The sequence below is a fragment of the Lepisma saccharinum genome, chromosome 18, assembly GCF_977018435.1.
Source record: "Lepisma saccharinum chromosome 18, izLepSacc3.1, whole genome shotgun sequence".
In the NCBI taxonomy this organism is placed as follows: domain Eukaryota; kingdom Metazoa; phylum Arthropoda; class Insecta; order Zygentoma; family Lepismatidae; genus Lepisma; species Lepisma saccharinum.
In genome coordinates, this window is record NC_139246.1 from 13223732 (window position 1) to 13246438 (window position 22707).

The window sequence follows — 22707 nt, forward strand, 5'->3', positions numbered from 1 at the left end:
TTTATTTCTCTGCCGTTCCCTTTCACCCTGATTTCTTTCTCTGCCGTTCCCTTTCACGCTGATTTCTTTCTCTGCCGTTCCCTTTCACGCTGATTTCTTTCTCGGTCGTTCCCTTTCACCCTGATTTCTTTCTCTGCCGTTCCCTTTCACGCTGATTTATTTCTCTTCCGTTCCCTTTCAAGCTGATTTCTTTCTCTGCCGTTCCCTTTCCCGCTGATTTATTTCTCTGCCGTTCCCTTTCACGCTGATTTCTTTCTCTGCCGTTCCCTTTCACCCTGATTTCATTCTCTGCCGTTCCCTTTCACGCTGATTTATTTCTCTTCCGTTCCCTTTCAAGCTGATTTCTTTCTCTGCCGTTCCCTTTCCCGCTGATTTATTTCTCTGCCGTTCCCTTTCACGCTGATTTCTTTCTCTGCCGTTCCCTTTCACCCTGATTTCTTTCTCTGCCGTTCCCTTTCACGCTGATTTATTTCTCTGCCGTTCCCTTTCACGCTGATTTCTTTCTCTGCCGTTCCCTTTCACCCTGATTTCTTTCTCTGCCGTTCCCTTTCACGCTGATTTCTTTCTCTGCCGTTCCCTTTCACCCTGATTTCTTTCTCTGCCGTTCCCTTTCACGCTGATTTCTTTCTCGGTCGTTCCCTTTCACCCTGATTACTTTTTCTGCCGTTTTCTTTCACCCTGATTTATTTCTCTGCCGTTCCCTTTCACCCTGATTTCTTTTTCTGCCGTTCCCTTTCACGCTGATTTCTTTCTCGGTCGTTCCCTTTCACCCTGATTACTTTTTCTGCCGTTTTCTTTCACCCTGATTTCTTTCTCTGCCGTTCCCTTTCACGCTGATTTCTTTCTTTGCCGTTCCCTTTCACGCTGATTTCTTTCTCGGTCGTTCCCTTTCACGCTGATTTCTTTCTCTGCCGTTCCCTTTCACGCTGATTTATTTCTCTTCCGTTCCCTTTCAAGCTGATTTCTTTCTCTGCCGTTCCCTTTCCCGCTGATTTATTTCTCTGCCGTTCCCTTTCACCCTGATTTCTTTCTCTGCCGTTCCCTTTCACGCTGATTTCTTTCTCTGCCGTTCCCTTTCACGCTGATTTCTTTCTCGGTCGTTCCCTTTCACGCTGATTTCTTTCTCTGCCGTTCCCTTTCACGCTGATTTATTTCTCTTCCGTTCCCTTTCAAGCTGATTTCTTTCTCTGCCGTTCCCTTTCCCGCTGATTTATTTCTCTGCCGTTCCCTTTCACGCTGATTTCTTTCTCTGCCGTTCCCTTTTACCCTGATTTCTTTCTCTGCCGTTCCCTTTCACGCTGATTTATTTCTCTTCCGTTCCCTTTCAAGCTGATTTCTTTCTCTGCCGTTCCCTTTCCCGCTGATTTATTTCTCTGCCGTTCCCTTTCACGCTGATTTCTTTCTCTGCCGTTCCCTTTCACCCTGATTTCTTTCTCGGTCGTTCCCTTTCACGCTGATTTCTTTCTCTGCCGTTCCCTTTCACGCTGATTTATTTCTCTTCCGTTCCCTTTCAAGCTGATTTCTTTCTCTGCCGTTCCCTTTCCCGCTGATTTATTTCTCTGCCGTTCCCTTTCACGCTGATTTCTTTCTCTGCCGTTCCCTTTTACCCTGATTTCTTTCTCTGCCGTTCCCTTTCACGCTGATTTATTTCTCTTCCGTTCCCTTTCAAGCTGATTTCTTTCTCTGCCGTTCCCTTTCCCGCTGATTTATTTCTCTGCCGTTCCCTTTCACGCTGATTTCTTTCTCTGCCGTTCCCTTTCACGCTGATTTCTTTCTCGGTCGTTCCCTTTCACGCTGATTTCTTTCTCTGCCGTTCCCTTTCACGCTGATTTATTTCTCTTCCGTTCCCTTTCAAGCTGATTTCTTTCTCTGCCGTTCCCTTTCACGCTGATTTCTTTCTCTGCCGTTCCCTTTCACCCTGATTTCTTTCTCTGCCGTTCCCTTTCACGCTGATTTATTTCTCTTCCGTTCCCTTTCAAGCTGATTTCTTTCTCTGCCGTTCCCTTTCCCGTTGATTTATTTCTCTGCCGTTCCCTTTCACGCTGATTTCTTTCTCTGCCGTTCCCTTTCACCCTGATTTCTTTCTCTTCCGTTCCCTTTCACGCTGATTTATTTCTCTTCCGTTCCCTTTCACGCTGATTTCTTTCTCTGCCGTTCCCTTTCACCCTGATTTCTTTCTCTGCCGTTCCCTTTCACGCTGATTTCTTTCTCTGCCGTTCCCTTTCACGCTGATTTATTTCTCTTCCGTTCCCTTTCAAGCTGATTTCTTTCTCTGCCGTTCCCTTTCCCGCTGATTTATTTCTCTGCCGTTCCCTTTCACGCTGATTTCTTTCTCTGCCGTTCCCTTTCACCCTGATTTCTTTCTCTGCCGTTCCCTTTCACGCTGATTTCTTTCTCTGCCGTTCCCTTTCACGCTGATTTCTTTCTCGGTCGTTCCCTTTCACCCTGATTTCTTTCTCTGCCGTTCCCTTTCACGCTGATTTATTTCTCTGCCGTTACCTTTAACCTTGATTTCTTTCTCGGTCGTTCCCTTTCACGCTGATTTCTTTCTCTGCCGTTCCCTTTCACGCTGATTTATTTCTCTTCCGTTCCCTTTCAAGCTGATTTCTTTCTCTGCCGTTCCCTTTCCCGCTGATTTATTTCTCTGCCGTTCCCTTTCACGCTGATTTCTTTCTCTGCCGTTCCCTTTCACCCTGATTTCTTTCTCTGCCGTTCCCTTTCACGCTGATTTCTTTCTCTACCAAAAAACCCACGGGGCAGTTTCCATGGTTACCGGGTGCCAAGAAAAGACGGCGGGAAACGGAATGAGGGATTATCTTGCCTTTGCTGTCAACAAAGTACATTTGAGATGGAGTTTTTAAGGCTTTTGCTGCCTTGTTGGCTGAGTGTGTAGAGTGTTCAGCTTACGACCTCGTCTCAGCAAGTTCTGAATTCATTTCCCGTCCAAGGAACGAATGTTTCATATTTCTGTCATTGTGTTCGGCTGTCATCGTGTGTTCTCGTGTCACAAGGTGCCGAAAGCCGAAACTCTGTCTCGGGAATATGTGGAGGAAGACCGCGCATAACTGTAGAGAATGGGAGAAAGCGAGTGGGAGAAGCAAAGCAGTGCGCGTTACCGTAGCCGCGTTTTCCCCTTCATGCACGCACGTTCCCTCTCACACGTTTGTCGAGTCCTCTCGAGAGACTACTTGCGCCGAGGACTTGTTTTATTTTTCTTGCCCCATAGATTCCCGGGACATTTTTTATAAACTGTACAACAATAGGGCTTATTAGCTATTTGGGCTATAAGTATGAAGGCTGGAAATTATCGATAACACTATCGATCAATTAGTCGTATCCTTCCTAATTTTAAAAAAAAAGTATAGGCAACCGTTAGTAAACTTTATTTTCTCAGGCTGCCTGTTCATAACCGAATCTGCAGTGTAAAGTAGGTTCTGAAATATTGAAATATGCCCGTGCCGAGAATCAGACCCGGGATCTCTTCATAACCACGCAGCGGCGATAACCAATACGCTATAGACGGCGCCCGTCACTGTCGTCGACTCCTGTAAAAACAGAATTGAGAGATTTTGTGAAAATAACCCATTCGAAGAGTACTTATTCCTTATGAAGAAACGTTAACCAATAGTCTAACTAGAAGATAAAACTTACTCGACGTCAGATAAGCTGTTAAATCTCGCTCAGTATTGTCAAAGAAAGTACCAGTTCACTCCGGAATACAACATTTACTGACCAGTCATGTAAAACAAACTGCAGGGTGTTTGAGTTGCTCTCGGTCACTGATTTTCGCTTAGAAAAACCAAATTTGCTACGGACATACCTTGGCGTATGGAAAGCATGGTGACGTCATTGGAGATGGCGCCACAGTCTCTCTAGTCTTTGCGTGGACATGCGCGTGCGTCTGGGCAATTCTGCCGCCAAAAGGCGTGCGGTGCCAGCGACAATTTAATGCACAGTTTGGGAGTCCGGAAACCGCCCGCAATGGAAGACTTTCCATTCAATATTTGGTGAAGAGAAGTGATGTGCCGTAGACTATAAGTTTACGTCTACATGCGTTGTCTACACGTAATCTACGCGTACATTACATTGGGTTGTAGTTTACATAGAATACGTAGACAATCTAAAGTATATAAAAATTAATTTTCAAGGGTTTCATGAAAGGAAAGTGACATTTTCAACTATATTGGTTCCTAACGAAATGAAAAGAATCCTACTTACAACAAAATTTAATTCTCTTCTATCATCAACTATGGAAGAAGATAAATAGTATGCAAAAAAGACAACAGATGGCAGTCGTGAGGCAAGAGTGGTATTTACCTCCCCAAAAAACACTAGAATATTTCTATTAGGTTTCTTCCTAGGTGAGAAATTCTTCGAATTTGGAAGAAAGAGTATGAAAGGTTCCCTTCACACATCAGCAACTGATACGCAGTATAATTTTCTTTTAATTCCACGGCGCCCTTCGCTAAGTCATCACCTTTCGTAATGTTCTTTTCATAGATTACGTAATCTACATGTATAAATAGTTTACGTGTAGAATGTAGACTATCGTTGTTTACACGTAGACGCACATCACTGGTGAAGAGACTGGAAACAACGAGAACATTGTTTGATGTGCATGAAGGAGGACGTGCAAAACTGCCAGAAGCAACGGTGCAGGAAGTGAAGAAGATATTGCTGACCTCACGAAAGAAGTCGTTGCATAGACTGTCGCAGGAAATAGGAGTTTCGACAAGCACGTGTGAACGTGTTGCCAAAAAGCAAGGTTGGGTGCATATCATGTTATTGCTGTGAAACAATTGCAACCTCCTGACAAAGTGAAAAGAGTCAATTAAGACACCACTTGCAACACTCGTTGTGACGTCACCATGCTTCTCATACACCAAGGTGTATAAAAAAGTAACGCGTTACTGTTTCCGTTACCTTGATTCCAAAATTACCGTTACAATTATTCTTGCAATTTCGGTAAGGGGTTCCTTGCGTTGTACTACTCCACAACTATGTGTAAAAGCAATTTTGGGCTTGCAACCCTGTTCCCCCTGTAATAAGGAAAAAACCATTTTTTCAGTGGCATGCATTGCATACAACACAAATTGTATTCATTAATCTCAGTAGTAAATTCAATCAACGTCATATAGGTTCGCCACTCGCGCATTAAATAAACATCCAACAAATCATTTGTAAAATCCAATAGGACGTTGCATTTAGGAAGAGACAGCCAACCACACGGCTCACCTTTAGATTCATCTCGCATGATAATTATGTGGATGTGGTGCAAAAAAAAATATCTCTGTAATTCAACTCACGTGCACGATTGAACGCCTACTCTGTATAGTATCTGTACATTAAATGTTCGCCGAACGTTATTGGAATACAATCAGGGTATAATAACGTGATACAAACTCCAGAATTCAGTGATATAGCTATATACGAGGGTCGTCCAGAAAAAAAGGAACGTTTTGGTGTAAAAATCAAATGACAAATTGTGTGTGCAAAAAAGAACATCCTACAGAAACGGCATGCCTTACTATACATTTCCACATATTCGCCATACCCATTGAAACACTTATCATAGCGTGATACCAGTTTGTATTCAACCATGTAATGACAGACTCTTTGAGTTCATTGGCCCTGGCAAAGTGCATTCCTGAAAGATGGAACATTCCATCTATGCCTGCTCAGTTTGAGTCGAGCAGCATGACCCGCGCTTGTGACAGAGGCCATACAAAGTTTTGATTCAGCAATTCAGGCTGACCGATGTTTCACGTTAGACATTCTGCGTGAATCTTTTCCTGCAATTTCAAGATCTCTTCTTTAGGAAATCGTTACGGTACACCTTCTCAACAACGCTGTCACTACAAGGTTGAATACAGTGGCGGAAACCGAGTGCAGTGACAGTATCAGCAAACTGGTATCAAGCTATCATAAGTGCTTGAATGGCTTTGGCGAATATGTGGAAGACTAGAGTAAGGTATGTAATTGCTGGACCATATTTTTTTGGCACATTTCATTTGTCGTTTGCGTTTTACACCAAAATGTTCATTTCTTTCTGTATGACCCTCGTATTACCTGGAGAGCCACGTTTGGAACGCGCATCCGTTAGGGTACAGCGCTTGAAACGCGCATCCGTTAGGGTACAGCGCTTGAAACGCCCATCCGTTAGGGTACAGCGCTTGAAACGCCCATCCGTTAGGGTACAGCGCTTGAAACGCACATCCGTTAGGGTACAGCGCTTCAAACGCCCACCCGTTAGGGTACAGCGCTTGAAACGCGCATCGGTTAGGGTACAGCGCTTGAAACGCGCATCGGTTAGGGTACAGCGCTTGAAACGCACATCCGTTAGGGTACAGCGCTTCAAACGCTCACCCGTTAGGGTACAGCGCTTGAAACGCACATCCGTTAGGGTACAGCGCTTGAAACGCACATCCGTTAGGGTACAGCGCTTGAAACGCTCACCCGTTAGGGTACAGCGCTTGAAACGCACATCCGTTAGGGTACAGCGCTTGAAACGCACATCCGTTAGGGTACAGCGCTTGAAACGCCCACCCGTTAGGGTACAGCGCTAGAAACGCGCATCAGTTAGGGTACAGCGCTTGAAAGGCGCATCCGTTTAGGTACAGCGCTTGAAACGCCCATCCGTTAGGGTACAGCGCTTGAAACGCACATCCGTTAGGGTACAGCGCTTGAAACGCCCACCCGTTAGGGTACAGCGCTTGAAACGCGCATCCGTTAGGGTACAGCGCTTGAAACGCCCATCCGTTACGGTACAGCGCTTGAAACGCCCATCCGTTAGGGTACAGCGCTTGAAACGCGCATCCGTTAGAGTACAGCGCTTGAAACGCCCATCCGTTAGGGTACAGCGCTTGAAACGCGCATCCGTTAGGGTACAGCGCTTGAAACGCGCCTACCACAAACGTTTGAATGCCTACTCAAACTCAAATAGCTAGAGATAACTCGACTTAACACTATCTTACCCGAGGGGGTAGGGGGATCAGGCCCACCAACTGTATTTTTCGATTTTTCAACTATAAATTTTGTATAAAATTGAAATACAAGGTGGCGCAAAAGTCATAACCTGATTTCCTTAGCCTATAGCTTGGGTTTTAAATTAAACAAAGTAGGTTTTTTTGTGTTAACCTTTTATTGATACTTGTACGTTTTATGTCCTAAATTTTTAAAGATAACATCCAATAAATGACCACCACTCGAATTGATGCAAATTTGGGCTCTTTCTATTGCGTTGTCCATGGTGTTGGAAATTTGCGGGGAAATGTTTTCAATTTCATGCTGAATATTGTTCTCTAGTTGCTGTAACGTCTCTGGCTTATTCACATCAACCAATGACTTCAAATATCCTCAAAGGAACAAATCTGGAGCGGTCAAATCGGGGGACCTGGCCGGCCATGGCAAATCACCAAAACGGGATATTATTGATTGATTGATTGATTTGGTGTTTAAGTCCACTTTATGCACAGTAAGGCTAATCGGGACTCAAAGTAAGTATATATATAGTTGAGAAAGTAGCGCAGTCTTCCCTCCCGAAGCTGAAAAAAGAGGGTCGTGGGCGGTCCCAACCCTGACGTCACTCACAGGACAGGGGTGACTCTGTCACTGACCTTTCCGCTTGTTATAAGATCTGCATTTGTGCGAGAGAGTGTGAAAGTGCCTTGTTTTTCCTTTTTCTGTAGCTTGTGTGATAGTGGAGAATTTTTTTTTTGCAACAACAATAACATTTACGGAAGATACCGTGCAATTGTGCTGTTGCTTTGTGCCCGAACAACGCAAGAAATACTGTAGGTGTAAGCTACTTTTCGTTCCCAAAGGATCCGAGGCCCGACCCTATGGCCGAGTGGTTAGCACATCGCGCTGCGACGCCAAGGGTCCCGGGTTCGAATCCCGGTCGGGCTTTGTTGTTTGTGAATGTCCATTCATCAATTTCATCATTTCATCACTCATCCCCATCTTCGCAAATTAGCCAAGAGGCACAAAACGCGAAGTAAAATAAACTAAATCAAATCAAATCAAACCAAAGGATCCGATTACGTGCAAGATATGGGTTTCAAAGTGTAAGAGGTTAGATCCTGTTAACGCCAAAACAGCGACAGTGTGCTCATCTCATTTTCTGGATGCTGATTACGAACGGAACTTAAAAGCAGAACTGCTGAGCATTGCCTGTAGACCGCAACTTAATAAAAACGCTGTACCAAGTTTAAATTTGGCTGGTTGTGTGGTGAATTGTAGTAGTGTGCAACAGCCAAATGACATAATTGATCGAAGTGGACGTGGCAATAAACGTCAGATTAGAAAGCGAGCATTGGAAAAACTTGAAGAGTTGTCTCCTCGCAAAAGAATTTGCATGGCACATAATTCAGAGACTTTGAGTACTGGAAATATATCTAATCTGCAACAAGATAGTGAGTTTGAAACGCTGACAAAGAAATTAAAATGTGCTGAAGAACAAATAAAGAAACTGCAGACACTACATGATGAAAGTGCTAAGAAAGTAAACAAAGTAAAGAAACAATACAATCGTTTATTACATAAAGTGAAGAATTTACAAATTAGCAATAAAAGTTTGAGGCAACAGTTAGTAAAACTTCACAAATCAAAGCAATCTGCTTTCAATGTGTCTAAGAAAGTAAGGGAAATTCTTCGACCAGTGTTTTCCTCCAACCAAATCGAATGTCTTCTTAGCCACAAAAGCAGACCGAAACTGTGGTCGAGAAGTGATATTGTAAGTGCATTAGCACTTAGGCATGTGTCAAGAAAAGCTTACACCTACATGAGGAAAAATATGAAAATCCCTCTTCCAAGCATTTCCACTTTGCGTCACTGGACAAAAAGTTTCAAGTGTAGACCAGGCCTTCTGAAAAGTGTTATTGATGTTATGAAGAGTTATGGAGAATCACTTCAACCACACCAAAAGTGCTGCGTATTATGCTTCGACGAAATGAATATATACTCCAAAGTTGCGTACGATGCTGAGAGGGTGCCGGGAAAAATGCGCCCGGGAAAATTGCGCTCTCGCAATAAAAGTGGGAAAAATGCGCCCTCCCAAGAGTAACCACAGTGAAAAGTGGGAAAAATGCGCCCAGCACACACGACCTTCACCAATATGATAATAGGTTGATTAAAACAACCTTGACGTAGCTTCCCCTCACATTTAACACAGGTTTGGGACTGTCAGGAAAGATATTTTTTTAAAAAAAAAAGTACAGTAAAAATATTCTCTTTTCTGGCGTGTTTAGAAGTTGGAGATGATGTCCTTTGTCATACTTTTTTTTTACTTTTGTAATTTTTATTTAATATGTTGTAATTTTTATTTTATTTGATTAAAGTTTTTATTTACATTTGTATTTCCATTTCTTGTGACCTCCGTTGACGATCTTTTACTCCATTTTTTGGATGTACGCCAGACTTCTCAGGCACTTGGTAAAGTCCTTGGGTGTGCTTGTTTTGTAAGTATGTGAAATTTTGCTAATCTGTTCATCCAGTTTATGTCAACCATGATTCTTTCTGGATTCCAACCCGGTAAACATTCCTTCATTTTTCCAAAAAGTAGGTCGTAAGTTTATCTTTTTTTGTTCGGCAGGAAGGCGAATACTACTGGAGCGATGTTAGTCTCGTTATCTGTACTGCCAAGATCTGCGTGAAGAACTGATTGTGATTCTTCAGTATTTCCCTGCCTTTGGAGCTACAAAAAACTAGGATTCTCTGCTCGTCTCCTTCATCTAGCAAAAGGAAACTTGAACTGTCGCCCATTTTCAGGTCTTCTTCAGATAAAACGATGTTCTGTCTGGAATTCGGTCTCGAGGATCTCCTTGTGCCTGCCTCCTCACATAGTTCATGCTGCGTTTGAAGCTGGAGTACACAGGAACTTCCGCCACGAGGTCGAATCCTTGATTAAACAAGGGACCCATTTCTTTCTGGTAGAGCTTAGACATAGATTCGTCACCTTCTCTTGCTCGCTTCTTAGCTGCCACTCGCTTAATTGTGTGCTGGGCGCATTTTTCCCACTTTCTAATGTGGTTACTCTTGGGAGGGCGCATTTTTCCCACTTTTATTGCGAGAGCGCATTTTTCCCGGGCGCATTTTTCCCTGATTCGCTGAGAGTGACACTGTCATGGGACCGTTCAAGAATGCACAGGTAAATAATTTATTACTTTACTTACAAGTAGAATTAACAAGTTATTTATATAATGTTAGAACGTAACAGAAGTCAAATTCTAGCATAACGAATGAGCAAGTAATCATTTTCATTCATTCATCATTGAGAGCCTTTCCGATGGCGCAGTTCTGGAGTCGTCACCTTTCAATCAAGTAGTCCCTGGTTTGATTCCCGGTGGAGGCACATAGTGGTTAGGATCCCACTTTAAACTGTAGGTCCAGTCCCGATTAGCCTTACTGTGCATAAAGTGGACTTAAAACACCAAATCAATCCAAATCATTCATCATTGACTGCGGAGTTTTTCCGCTGCAACCTTCATCTTTTTCTATCTTGCGTTAGCGTGTGCGCGCGTGTGTATTCTTACTGTGTTGGAAATGTGAAAAGATATAAGGTAAAATATGAATAAAATTGCTAGGGTGTGTTCACCAAAACTCAGCGTTAATTTTTTGACTGAAGTTTTTCTAATAGAAGTAAACTACTTTAAAGTCCTTAAAAAAGTGTTACATAGCATAATTAAGAATGAAAAATACATATTAAAATTTGGAAAGACACATCTCGATAGACTGTGTTATCAGGATGAAGTACTAAATTTATTAGTAGTTCATAATGAGATTATTATTAAGTATTAATACCGTAATTATTGCTCGAAACTCAACATTTTAATGACAAGATTTTAGAAAGTTTTTTTTTTTTTTTTACAGGTCATTCTGGTTCGCGGGTTGTACGCCCCATGGAAACAAACTGTATACTACAACTTCGACACACAAATGACTAAGGAGATCTTATATTTAGTAATATCAGCAGTGCAAAGTGCGGGCTATGAAGTTGTTGCGTGTGTTTCCGACTTGGGAGGTGGAAATATAAGGGTTTGGCGAGAATTAGGTGTCGCTTCGAGTCATCCTTCGTTTGTGAATCCGAATGATAAGGGACGGAACATTTGGGTATTTGCAGATACTCCATACATGCTTAAATTGCTAAGAAACCATTTTATTGAATGTCATCGCAGAATGTCGTAACAAAAAAAGTCATACAGTCAGTGTTAGATAAAAATGAAAGTGAACTTCATTTGCCTTTATCGATAACGGATGCACACATTTGCGTATCAGGTCGCGAGAGACAAAGAGTATTCTATGCCGCTCAGTTATTTTCTAGAAGGACAAGCAGTGCTATATGTTATTTATTCCCAAATGAAGTTGAAAGTGCAGAATTTTTCGCATTAATTAAAAACTGGTTTGACATAATGAATTCATATGTTAAAGAGAATTTTGATGTTAAATTAAAAAGTGCTTTTGGAGTGCATCTTGGACATCAAACCAAGGTGTTAAATGAAATGAAGCAGGTCATCGAAAGTGTTCGCGTGAAAGGACATGGAAAATTGTTGCCTTTTCAGCAAGGAATGATACAATCTATCAACGCATTATTTGGGCTCTATCAGGATATGAAACAGAAACACAATATGAATTTTTTACTGACTGCAAGGTTGAATCAGGATGTAATTGAAAATCTTTTCTCGCGTCTTCGTGGCATGGGAGGTTTCTATGATCACCCTCTCCCTACAGAATTTAAAAACCGACTTAGGCTGCTGTTGTTAGGAGTGAATATAGGACAACTTCCCCTAAAAATGCCAACCAGGGATCAGTGCGAGAATGATGAATTACACAGTAGGACATACAATAGTGTTTTTAGTACGATGGTGTCTGACCTTTTACTTGACAAAGAGGAAGGCGAATCAAAGACGAAGGATAACACCGATGGCAGCGAACTCCAGTTTCCAACAGAGTGCAGTGACAACGAAGCCCACGACTGTTCCAAGGAAGGTTTATATTATATCGCAGGTTTCATTGCGCAAAAGTGTCGGCATTTAGATAAAGATTTGGGTTCTCGTACGGACAGTCTTCCTCCCGTTCGTCAAAAAGAGAAAAAATGGGTTGACATAGTGTCGCGTGGTGGACTGTATAAACCTACTGAAGAATTTTTCCAAATCATTGAACAAATGGAAAATGCATTTTGTTTATACAATCCTCCTGGTGATTTAAGCAGGGAATGTGGAGTAATGAAAGCAATGAGGAAATTATTACTTTTCAGGTTTGCTATGATAAAGAAGGAAATTATAGATTTATTTGTCAAAACTCGGACATACATTCGTATCAGGCATTTAAATTCGAAAATTAAACACAATCGAAGTCTGCTCAAGAAAGGTAAAAAATGGTTGTTATCTAATTAATGCCAACCTGTAGTCAGGCATGACTAACTTTGGAGCGGGAACTTGTGATCTAATTTACATTAATGTATATTTGACTTTGAGAACAAATGAGAAACAAGTACTCAATATTTTGTGTGTGTTGACGCTTCACGGGATATAAAAAGCCATCTATCCAGACTCTGAAATGAAGCGTGAACAGAGTGTGAAGTGAAATAACAATAGTGTTTGGATTATTTATGTTTGCTACATGTGCGCAGTGCAGTGTGTGTGCTTTTTGTGTATTTCCTGGCGTTTTGTTAATGCTTCTTTCCTGGACATGGTAAGTCACATTTATCAATTAATTTTAACTTGTGCATGGTAGTATATTTTCTTTCATTTGTATTTACATTTTGGTATTTTGATATTGTAATGTCTCGGACCCAGTGATTTATTCACTAACTTCGCCCTAACACTCCACACAGTTTTTAAAAAAGGACAACTTTGTGGTTATTTTGGCTCTAAGTATACCTTTTCACCCCCATAAACACGAACTTACACCCCTCAAAGAGAAAATTCTGAATAGACCTCTGCTCCACCCCCGAGCCGGCTTTCCCGCTTTTCATTACATGTTAATTATATTGATAGTTAACCTTCGGCGACACAGTTTACTAGATATAGTCTGCTCTATACATATACATTTACTTACACACACACGGTAGAACATTCAATCGATTTTTAAGACAAATTTATTTCCAAAAACACGGAAGAAGTATATATGAATTCCTATGCCGTTGCTTGTGCTCGTCTTTGACATGTCCTGTCTCTGACGTCATCCGTGGAGGTTTACGAATGGTTCCGAACTTTTCCGAACGCCAGACTGCACCTCCCTGTCGGGACTGGACCTACAGTTTAAAGTGGGATCCGAACCACTTGTGCCTCCACCGGGTATCGAACCCGCGATCCCTTGATTACAAGGCGACGACGCTACCACTGCGCCATCGGGGAGGCCCTAAAACGGGATATTACTCTGCCCGGAAAAGTGTCACGCAAAATTGTCACAATTTTTCCACGTTTTTGTGAGGTATACTTATTAATTATACAATAAATTTCGTGAGTATCTTCTATTTAACTGACAAAACGCTACTGATATTAACAACAAGATGTCAAAATAAAGGTCAGTTCAAATAGGATGATGACTTTTGCGCCACCCTTTATAAATGACATTGTTCCCTAGGACATTCACAATATTTCTGTATTACTTTTGTTCATGAAAACATAAGTGTAATGTAAAGAGAAGGTAAAATGCACTAGGTGGGCCTATCAGACACCATCTTTTAATTCGTGTTATACGAAGCACTCATGCCAGTGAGATTGTACAATTCGCTGGTAATGATGGTAATTTTGGTAATTATTATACAGTAAACTCTCGTTAACACGAATCCCAAGGGACCGAAAATTCAAGAGTTCGTGTTAAAAAAAAATCGTGCTAACGGGGGACTCAAATTTTATTGTTGCAATACAGTTCTTTCTACACATTAACCATTTACAATACGTATCATGTATGTCGTCGTAAGAAACACTAGTACAGTACTACAGTAATTAACTTTTTAAAAAAAGTACTCACAGGTCATTTTATGGTGAAAAATTCCTTTATATTGCGCTTTCGCAAGATACGATAAGACCTCTTCATAAGAGCAATAATGCTTTGATCCAAAGGCACTTGATGTTACTCGTACTGGCTATGTTTTAAAGAATAGAAAAACATATTTGAGCACATTGTTGATCTGAATCTGTTGGTTACAATACTGTATAAGTTGATTGTTGACAAGATGATAGAGATTGTTGAGCGATTTCTTACAAACCTAGCAGAGGAACGACAGAAAGAAGTTATGAAAAACTTTGAAAGTTCTTGTTAAATGAGATCTAATGACACAACGGACCAAAAAAACATAATTCGTGGTAATCGAAATTCGCGTTAACGATAAAACTTTCTATAAGATATAATACATCCCTGCCGGGACCAACATTTTGTTCATGTTAACCGAGTGTTCGTCTTAAGCGAGTTTGTGTTAACGAGGGTTTACTGCAATTTATGAACAACTACACCTCTATAAACAAAAAGTAGTGAATAATTGGAATGTTTTTGTGAGTTTTAGTTAATGGTAAAATATGTGTGTGACACTCATGCAATGATTGGTTATTATTTCTCATTGGTTGGTGGGCCTCCCGATGGCGCAATGGTAGCGTCGTCGCCTTGTAATCAAGGGATCCCGGGTTCGATACCCTGTGGAGGCACAAGTGGTTCGGATCCCACTTTGAACTGTAGGTCCAGTCCCGATTAGCCTTTCTGTGCATAAAGTGGACTTTAATCAACAAATCAATCAATCATTGGTTGGTTGAGTTGGTGTTTTAAGTCCACTTTATGCACAGTAAGGGTAATCGGGACTGGACCTACAGTTCAAAGTGGGATCCGACCCATCTTGCGCCTCCATCGGGTATCGAACCCGGTTTATTTCTCATTGAAGCGATAATCTCATTTTATATAAAATATATAAAAATTAATTTTATGTTCAATATATAGGTATTAATTTTATGTTCAATATATATAGGTAATTTATTTATTTCTTAAAGTCATCAACTTTCGAGTCGTGGCGTCTATGACCTGGAATGGGCCGCTGCGAAATGTCAGAGTTACGTGTTGCATATTTTCAGGCTCAAATTAAGTTTGCTTTGCAGCTTTGACGCAGGCATGTGCACGTAATAAGTCAATATTATTATTAATGCATAACGGAATTTTAGGAATGTTTATTTAAGGCCAATGTGAAGGGCGGAACAAGAGAGCCGTAACCACCTGTTTCGCGGCGCCCGTTTCAACTTCAGCCCGCAAAAACGAAACAAAAAAGAATCGATTCTGTTAGGCCGCTGGTTCCAAGCGATTTAATTGGATTTTCCACGCAACACCCGGCGCGAACAAGGTTGGTTGGGAAAAGAAATATTTGCCTTGTGTAAACGAACATACGGGTCAACACGTGCAGTACGTGTCAATATTGCCCTTTATAACAATGTCATAGTTCGACAAACATTATAAACAATGGCCGGTAGAAACGGAAATTGAATTTTCATTATCTTCACTAGGTGCAAAAAAGGGAAACAGGATTTTTTTGTAAATTTTACCATAATTAATGGAAACATCTGCCACTGTACTAGCGTTGAATGCGAACCTATCAGTAAAACATAAGAAAATTAAGTTTTATGTATGTCGGTCAACTGAATAGTAGTTTTTTAAACCTCTCTTTCCCGCTGGCTGTTATCCAGTTAGACGTCAGCTGGAATGGTGACGTAGCAAAACTACGAATGCAGAAATTGCATTGAGATAAATTCTTGTAGTAAAGTCAAGCCAGTGTTGCCATAATCAGAAAGAAAAAAATCCCTTCGAGGTGCGAAATTTCCCTTTTTATCAAATTTCCTCTTTCATTTTAGAAAAAATGATATGACGATCACAAAAAAAAATATGGGTGACAAATACGGCCTACAGTGGGTACCAGAGCGGGTATTTTCATTAATGTTGTGCTACCAAAGCTAAATGTACGATATTGTTTTTATTTTTGTCTCTCGGCCTCCCCGATAGCGTAGTGGTAACGTTGACACCTTGTAATCAAGGGGTTCCGATTTACCTCTCCGTGGACTTAGAAAACCCAAGTCAAACAAAAAAAAATTTTTTGTCTTTCTTCTCTTTTTATGATATATATAATTCTGTATATTGTAACCAAGAAAAAAATAAAAATAATAATAACAAAAACTGGGGAACCTGTAAATTCGGAGCAAATGACTCCCTGGTTTGATAAAAGGCGCCAGTAACTTAAGCGCATACCCTCAAATGTATACGCGGAGTGTTTAGCACATCGCGCTACGACAGCAGGAGACCCGGGTTCGAATCTCGGCTTGGGCATGGATATTTGTGAGTGTCCAATCATCAAATTCATGATATCATCCCTCATCCGCATCTTCGCAATTAGCCAAAAGTGCCAATAAAAGCGATGTAAAATATAGCATATCAATCAAATGTAGGCGGGTGGAGGTGGGCTGCTTCGGGGGGTATCCTTCTTTTTCGTACACTCCCACGCACTTTACTAGAACGTGGATTCTTCTTGACAGACAACCAGGGCGCCATCTTGTTTATCACACCGCGACATTTAACAATCACCGCAGGCTTCTCGTGAGTCCCGGGTGCCCTTGTCAATCCCGTTGTCGTAACAAGCAGCGAAGGAATTTCAATTTCATAATGGAAATTTAATTGTGACGTAGGTAACGAGATTTAACCGCGCATTTGTCACGACCCAGGGGCGTGGGATAAGGGATTCAGCATGCAAAGCTAGCTGTCAATATACCCGTTTGCCTCCATATCCTGTTTACGTTTTCCCGCTCGCATGTGTCCATTACATTAATTGTGTTTTGCTGCTAGCGGATCAAATCCCCAGAAGTGACAGCACCAGCCAATGCGCAAGAGATCCACATGTTAGTTGTTACTGGAGGTTGGTGTCTACGTAATAGCAAGGCAAAATCCTAATTAGGGAATTAAACATTTCAACATCTTCGAGGCGGTCACCGATCCTTACTTATCCACTCTTGCATTTCTTCTCTCTCAGGTAAACTAAAAATTAAATTAAACCTTTTTATAGAATCGCTTCAACTTTTTAGTTGCGCAGAGATTTCCTTGTGACGAACTTTGAGTTGTGCCAGCGATTCGATTTCTGTTGGCGAGTCCTGGCATACTACATCGAATACTCATTTAGTTTTCCTAGAATTCAGGTTTTCCGGGCATTGTATGAATGTTTCGAGTCTGTAGCCTTACGGATATCTTTCAAATAATTGATTTTTCCATGAATTTTTAATCGATTCTACTGAATTTTATCATCTGTTTTTTATATTTTTAATTTTATAATTACAAGCATACTTGACATTCCTGAATTTAGATTCTCATCGTTCTTGGAAATTGATGAAATTCTTTCGGTGAGATTTGAGAACGAATAGAAATTTGTATGTTTTGTCTACTTCTTGCTTATAGTAGACAAAACTAAAAATAATTCAGGCACAAGCCCCCTTTTCTCAGGAGCCATTTTTTTTCTTTTTGCAGATAAGGGCTAATAAAGCTATTTAATATGATTTCAAAACATTTAATTTATTAATTACGACAAGATTGGATTAAAAGTAATTAATTTTTGCACTGGATTGGCCTTCCTAAAGAAGACTCTACTTGTAACAGCATGAATAACTAATCAATACATTCTAATATATGGCAGACTATCATATCGCTGCAGATTTTAAAATTTGCCTAGCAACAGTGCAAAAATTCATAATGACATGTATGAACCGTGGTACGCGCGGAACCGCCATTTTGTTTATCTCGCTTTCATTTGTGGCATTTTGATGGAATCGTGTATATTATTGCCACCAGAGGTAAATACTGTAAAATCAGTTACGCAATGACGGCATAACGAAGCATCTGTGAAACCTCGCAGGCCTTCAGGCAGCGCATTTTGGATTCTGACTCGGGGAGAGGAAGTGGTATTTCGTCCAGGTAGACACTTGTTAATGTGTCCGAGCAACCACGATATGAAGGAGAAGGCTAAGTACATCAGCGAGTTTATCTAACAAACTAGATTTATGTAGTCTTGAGGTGCTTGACATTATGCAAATAAACTCGAACAGTGTTGTATCTATACATTCGCAAATCATAGCAGCCTCATAGCAAATAAGTAGCCTTTAAGGCGCTCGCAATTAAAGGTTGGTATGCATTAAACAAGCCAGTTTAATGTGCATACATGTTCGCTATTCTGACTTAATGATGCGCGTGATACAGAAGACACACGAACATTAAAAAACACATACTTTACTCGTTATTTTTTTTAAAAAAAACAGTAATGCAAAATTTAGTAAGCGACATGGGCGTCGCCAGAAATTTTTCTAGGGGGTCGGGTTATTGATAAAATTTGAATATTAAAAATAAATATTTTATGATTATGATTAATATTATAAAATAATAACTATTATAAACTAATAAATCAAATTTTATTCCAATTTTATTATTATTATTATTTACTCGATCCACCAAATGAGTGAATATCCAGAACAACAATTTTTTCAATTATGCACAATTAGTGTAACGAAATGCATAGTTATTCTATTTTGTTATTAACTTTGACACAACTCGTTTTAAGCAAAGCTTTAGAAGTTAAAAATGATTTTTTGCTAAAGTGTTTATGTTGTGTGGCTTTTCACACACAACTCTAATTTTCTTAATTGTGAAGACTGTGAAACCATTTATTCTGTGATTCCTTTTTTTAAAAAACTCGTTCCTGTATTTTACAGTAATTTCTTTTCGATATAACGCACTTCTTACTTCGTTATTCTCTTCATACTTCTATTATTAACAATAAAAGTAACGAACTTTCGGTTTTTTTCTCTTTGTAACTTGAATGATGCCAATTTCCAGGGGGGTCGACTGGCCTCTTCGACCCCCCTTCCCGACGCCCATGGTAAGCGAATTCGAGATATTAATTTTTTAGAACTGAATTTCAAAATTCAGTCGCCAGGTGAATATGTTCAGGCTACTGTATTTTTCAACCCTTTTAATACCTTAATTTCATCGGGTTGTTACGCACTAACAGCAAAGTTGCTACACTAGCCTTCAAGGTTTTGAAACAAGGAGTGCAAAGCGAGGAACTGGGGCAGCTTAACCAATCTTCCTGACTCCTTAATGTACTCGCCTCAGCATATTCAAATGCAAATTAATTCCCTCTCAGCATGTGGGAAATCCTAGCAAACAAATTGAGATATACGAGAACAAGACGAAACTGTAAAAGCCACTCTAGAGAAATCTTTGAGCATGAAGATTAACTTCTCTTTGGAACCCATGTTTGTTTTTAGAATCGCAGAGCGGTTTTCTGCAAGGCGGAATATATAGAGGTGGGCCTGTCTTCAATGTACGAAGTTGGCTGAGTGAATGACGGTCCAAGGCAGTGATGTGCGTCTACGCGTAAACAACAATAGTCTACATTCTACACGTAGACTATTTTATACACGTAGATGACGTAATCTATGTAAACAACATGGCGAAAGGTGATAACTTAGCAAAGGACGCCGCGGAATTAAAAGAAAATTATACTGCGTATCAGTTGCTGATGTGTGAGAACTTTTCATACTCTTTCTTTCAAATTCGAACAATTTCTCACCTAGGAAGAAACCTAATATAGGAAACATTCTAGTGCTTTATGGGGAAAAGACCACTCTTGCCTCACGACTGCCATCTTTTGTTGTTTTTTGCATACTATTTATCTTCCTCCATAGTTGATAATAGAAGAGAAGAGAAATTTTGTTGTAAATAGGATTCTTTTCATTTCGTTAGGAACCAATATAGTTGAAAATGTCACTTTCCTTTCATGAAACCCTTGAAAATTAATTCTAATGCACTTTGGATTGTATACGTAGTCTATGTAAACTACAACCCAATGTAATCTACGCGTAGATTACGTGTAGACAACGCATGTAGACGTAAACTTATAGTCTACGGCACATCACTGGTCCAAGGCCATCAATTTCCGCTGCTATTTTACTACAGTAAAAATATTAACTGTGTCAGTTTTTTAAGTAACAACAGCCATCAAATAGTTAATCTAATTAATGCAATTGTAATGATTCAGTTTTTAAAAATAATTTTTTGATGTAATTTACGATCATTATCTATCAGTACACGATAAAATATTCAAATTTGAATAAGAAACAGTTGCGTCCAATTTTTGTAAATTAAAATCACACTGTTAAATTTTAACGGTGGAATATTAGAAATTTTACGGAATCGAATACCATTATAATGTAACAATAATCGTAAGCACTGTATGTGTAAAATATCCGCCTTAATAGTTTCAGCCCACAATCATCTATTTCGATTTGATGTATCACTGTATATTGGTAAGGCAGACTAAACTTCATTTTAGCATGGAGATATTGACCATGTTCATTTAGATTCAATTTCACTGCATCTTTTGCTTCACGATCCATATTTGAGAGTCCGCTACCACAGACAAATTACGGTTGTACGTGAACTACTGCGCTTCGAGTGTGTACCGCTCGTTTTGCATGTTCGGACATTATTCGCTCGAGCGTAGAAGCTCTCGATTCCGTACGCTATCTAGCGGCGTCCGTTTGAACTATTTGGCGCTCGAGCGAAAACCTCCCTGTGCAGCACTTTTTAACTCTAACGCTTTTCTATGGCTGGGGAGCAGTTTCTTCTATTCTTATGTAAACGCTGGTCGGAGAAGTGTAGATTTGTTTTTTTTTCTTTCTTTACTGTTGTAAACATGATATAAAAGTGTAGGTTTGTTTGTTTCTCTTTCTTTACTGTTGAAAAAATGATGTAGAAGTGTAGGTTTGTTTGTTTCTCTTTCTTTACTGTTGTAAAATGATGTAGCAGTATAAGTTTGTTTGTTTTTCTTTCTTACTGTTGTAAAAATTATGTAGATGTGTAGGTTTGTTTCTTCTTTCTGTACTGTTGTAAAAATGATGTAGAAGTGTAGGTTTGTTTGTTTTTCTTTCTTTACTGTTGTAAAAATTATGTAGATGTGTAGGTTTGTATGTTTTTCTTTCTTTACTGTTGTAAACATGATGTAAAAGTGTAGGTTTGTTTGTTTCTCTTTCTTTACTGTTGTAAAAATGATGTAGAAGTGTAGGTTTGTTTGTTTCTCTTTCTTTACTGTTGTAAAATGATGTAGAAGTATAAGTTTGTTTGTTTTTCTTTCTTTACTGTTGTAAAAATGATGTAGAAGTGTAGGTTTGTTTCTTCTTTCTGTACTGTTGTAAAATGATGTAGAAGTGTAGGTTTGTTTGTTGTTTCTTTCTTTACTGTTGTAAAAATGATGTAGAAGTGTAGGTTTGTTTTTCTTTCTTTACTGTTGTAAAAATGATGTAGAAGTGTAGGTTTGTTTGTTTTTCTTTCTTTACTGTTGTAAAAATTATGTAGATGTGTAGGTTTGTTTGTTTCTCTTTCTTTACTGTTGTAAAATGATGTAGAAGTATAAGTTTGTTTGTTTTTCTTTCTTTCTTACTGTTGTAAAAATTATGTAGATGTGTAGGTTTGTTTCTTCTTTCTGTACTGTTGTAAAAATGATGTAGAAGTGTAGGTTTGTTTGTTTTTTCTTTCTTTACTGTTGTAAAAATGATGTAGAAGTGTAGGTTTGTTTGTTGTTTCTTTCTTTACTGTTGTAAAAATGATGTAGAAGTGTAGGTTTGTTTGTTTTTTCTTTCTTTACTGTTGTAAAAATGATGTAGAAGTGTAGGTTTGTTTGTTGTTTCTTTCTTTACTGTTGTAAAAATGATGTAGAAGTGTAGGTTTGTTTGTTGTTTCTTTCTTTACTGTTGTAAAAATGATGTAGAAGTGTAGGTTTGTTTGTTTTTTCTTTCTTTACTGTTGTAAAAATGATGTAGAAGTGTAGGTTTGTTTGTTTTTCTTTCTTTACTGTTGTAAAAATTATGTAGATGTGTAGGTTTGTATGTTTTTCTTTCTTTACTGTTGTAAAAATGATGTAAAAGTGTAGGTTTGTTTGTTTGTTTCTTGCTTTACTGTTGTAAAAATGATGTAGCGACCACCAGCTGTGGCGTGTAGAGAGAATAGGTGTCAGGACGGAACCTTTCATTGTGAACGACCGCCTATTCAGAGATCAGAGCAATAATAGCCTGAACAGGTGTCTTGAAGAGGAAAGAGATTAGTTACAGGTGTTCCCAACTTCAGAATTTAGTATAGGGCATTATGGACTTTCGTTTTTGAGGTTATCACCCTCAAATATGAGTGGTTTTGTCAGAAAGGGAAGTCACTATTGTTTGAAGAAAAAAGAATGAATATGTACTAACAGGCGTCCACGCTGGCGTACAGGAAACGACGTCATCTTGTAATCCGAAGTCCCGGGTTCGATACCCGGTGGAGGCACATGGTGGTTCGGATTGAACTTTAAACAGTTGGTGCAGTCCCGATTACACTTTCTGTGCATAAAGTGGACTTAAAACAAAACTCAAAACCAGAATATGCACTAAGTTTAGAGAATGTAATGTTATCATTTTATGTACTTTCTCTTACAACGCAGATCATTTTAGAGAAAATGTATCCGTTTCTTGTGTTTTCCACGATTTGGTGGGCAAAAAATAACAGCCTGCTGCTTGTTGCCAGCCCCTGCAAACAAATGTTGGGAAGATTGGGGCGGGGATTGTCGGGGCAAAGGTTCGTCAATAGGCTTCTTAGGTGTCAAGTGATCTTTGTGCGGTTTATATATATATATATATATATATATATATAATAGTGGTTATTGAA

The 22707-nt window shown here is 39.6% G+C and overlaps 2 protein-coding genes across 2 annotated transcripts in view; both read right to left on the minus strand.

Moving 5' to 3' along the window:
- The window catches only part of LOC146002402 (uncharacterized), an 85840-nt gene that overhangs the window by 50546 nt on the left and 12587 nt on the right, over window positions 1-22707 (minus strand). The window lies entirely within an intron of this gene.
- LOC146002662 (uncharacterized) overlaps window positions 9765-22707 on the minus strand; it is a 105516-nt gene continuing 92573 nt past the window's right edge. Inside the window, exon 4 of the mRNA XM_083140625.1 lies at window positions 9765-9998. Coding sequence (XP_082996751.1) covers window positions 9765-9998 — 234 coding nt within the window. The remainder of the gene's footprint in view (window positions 9999-22707) is intronic.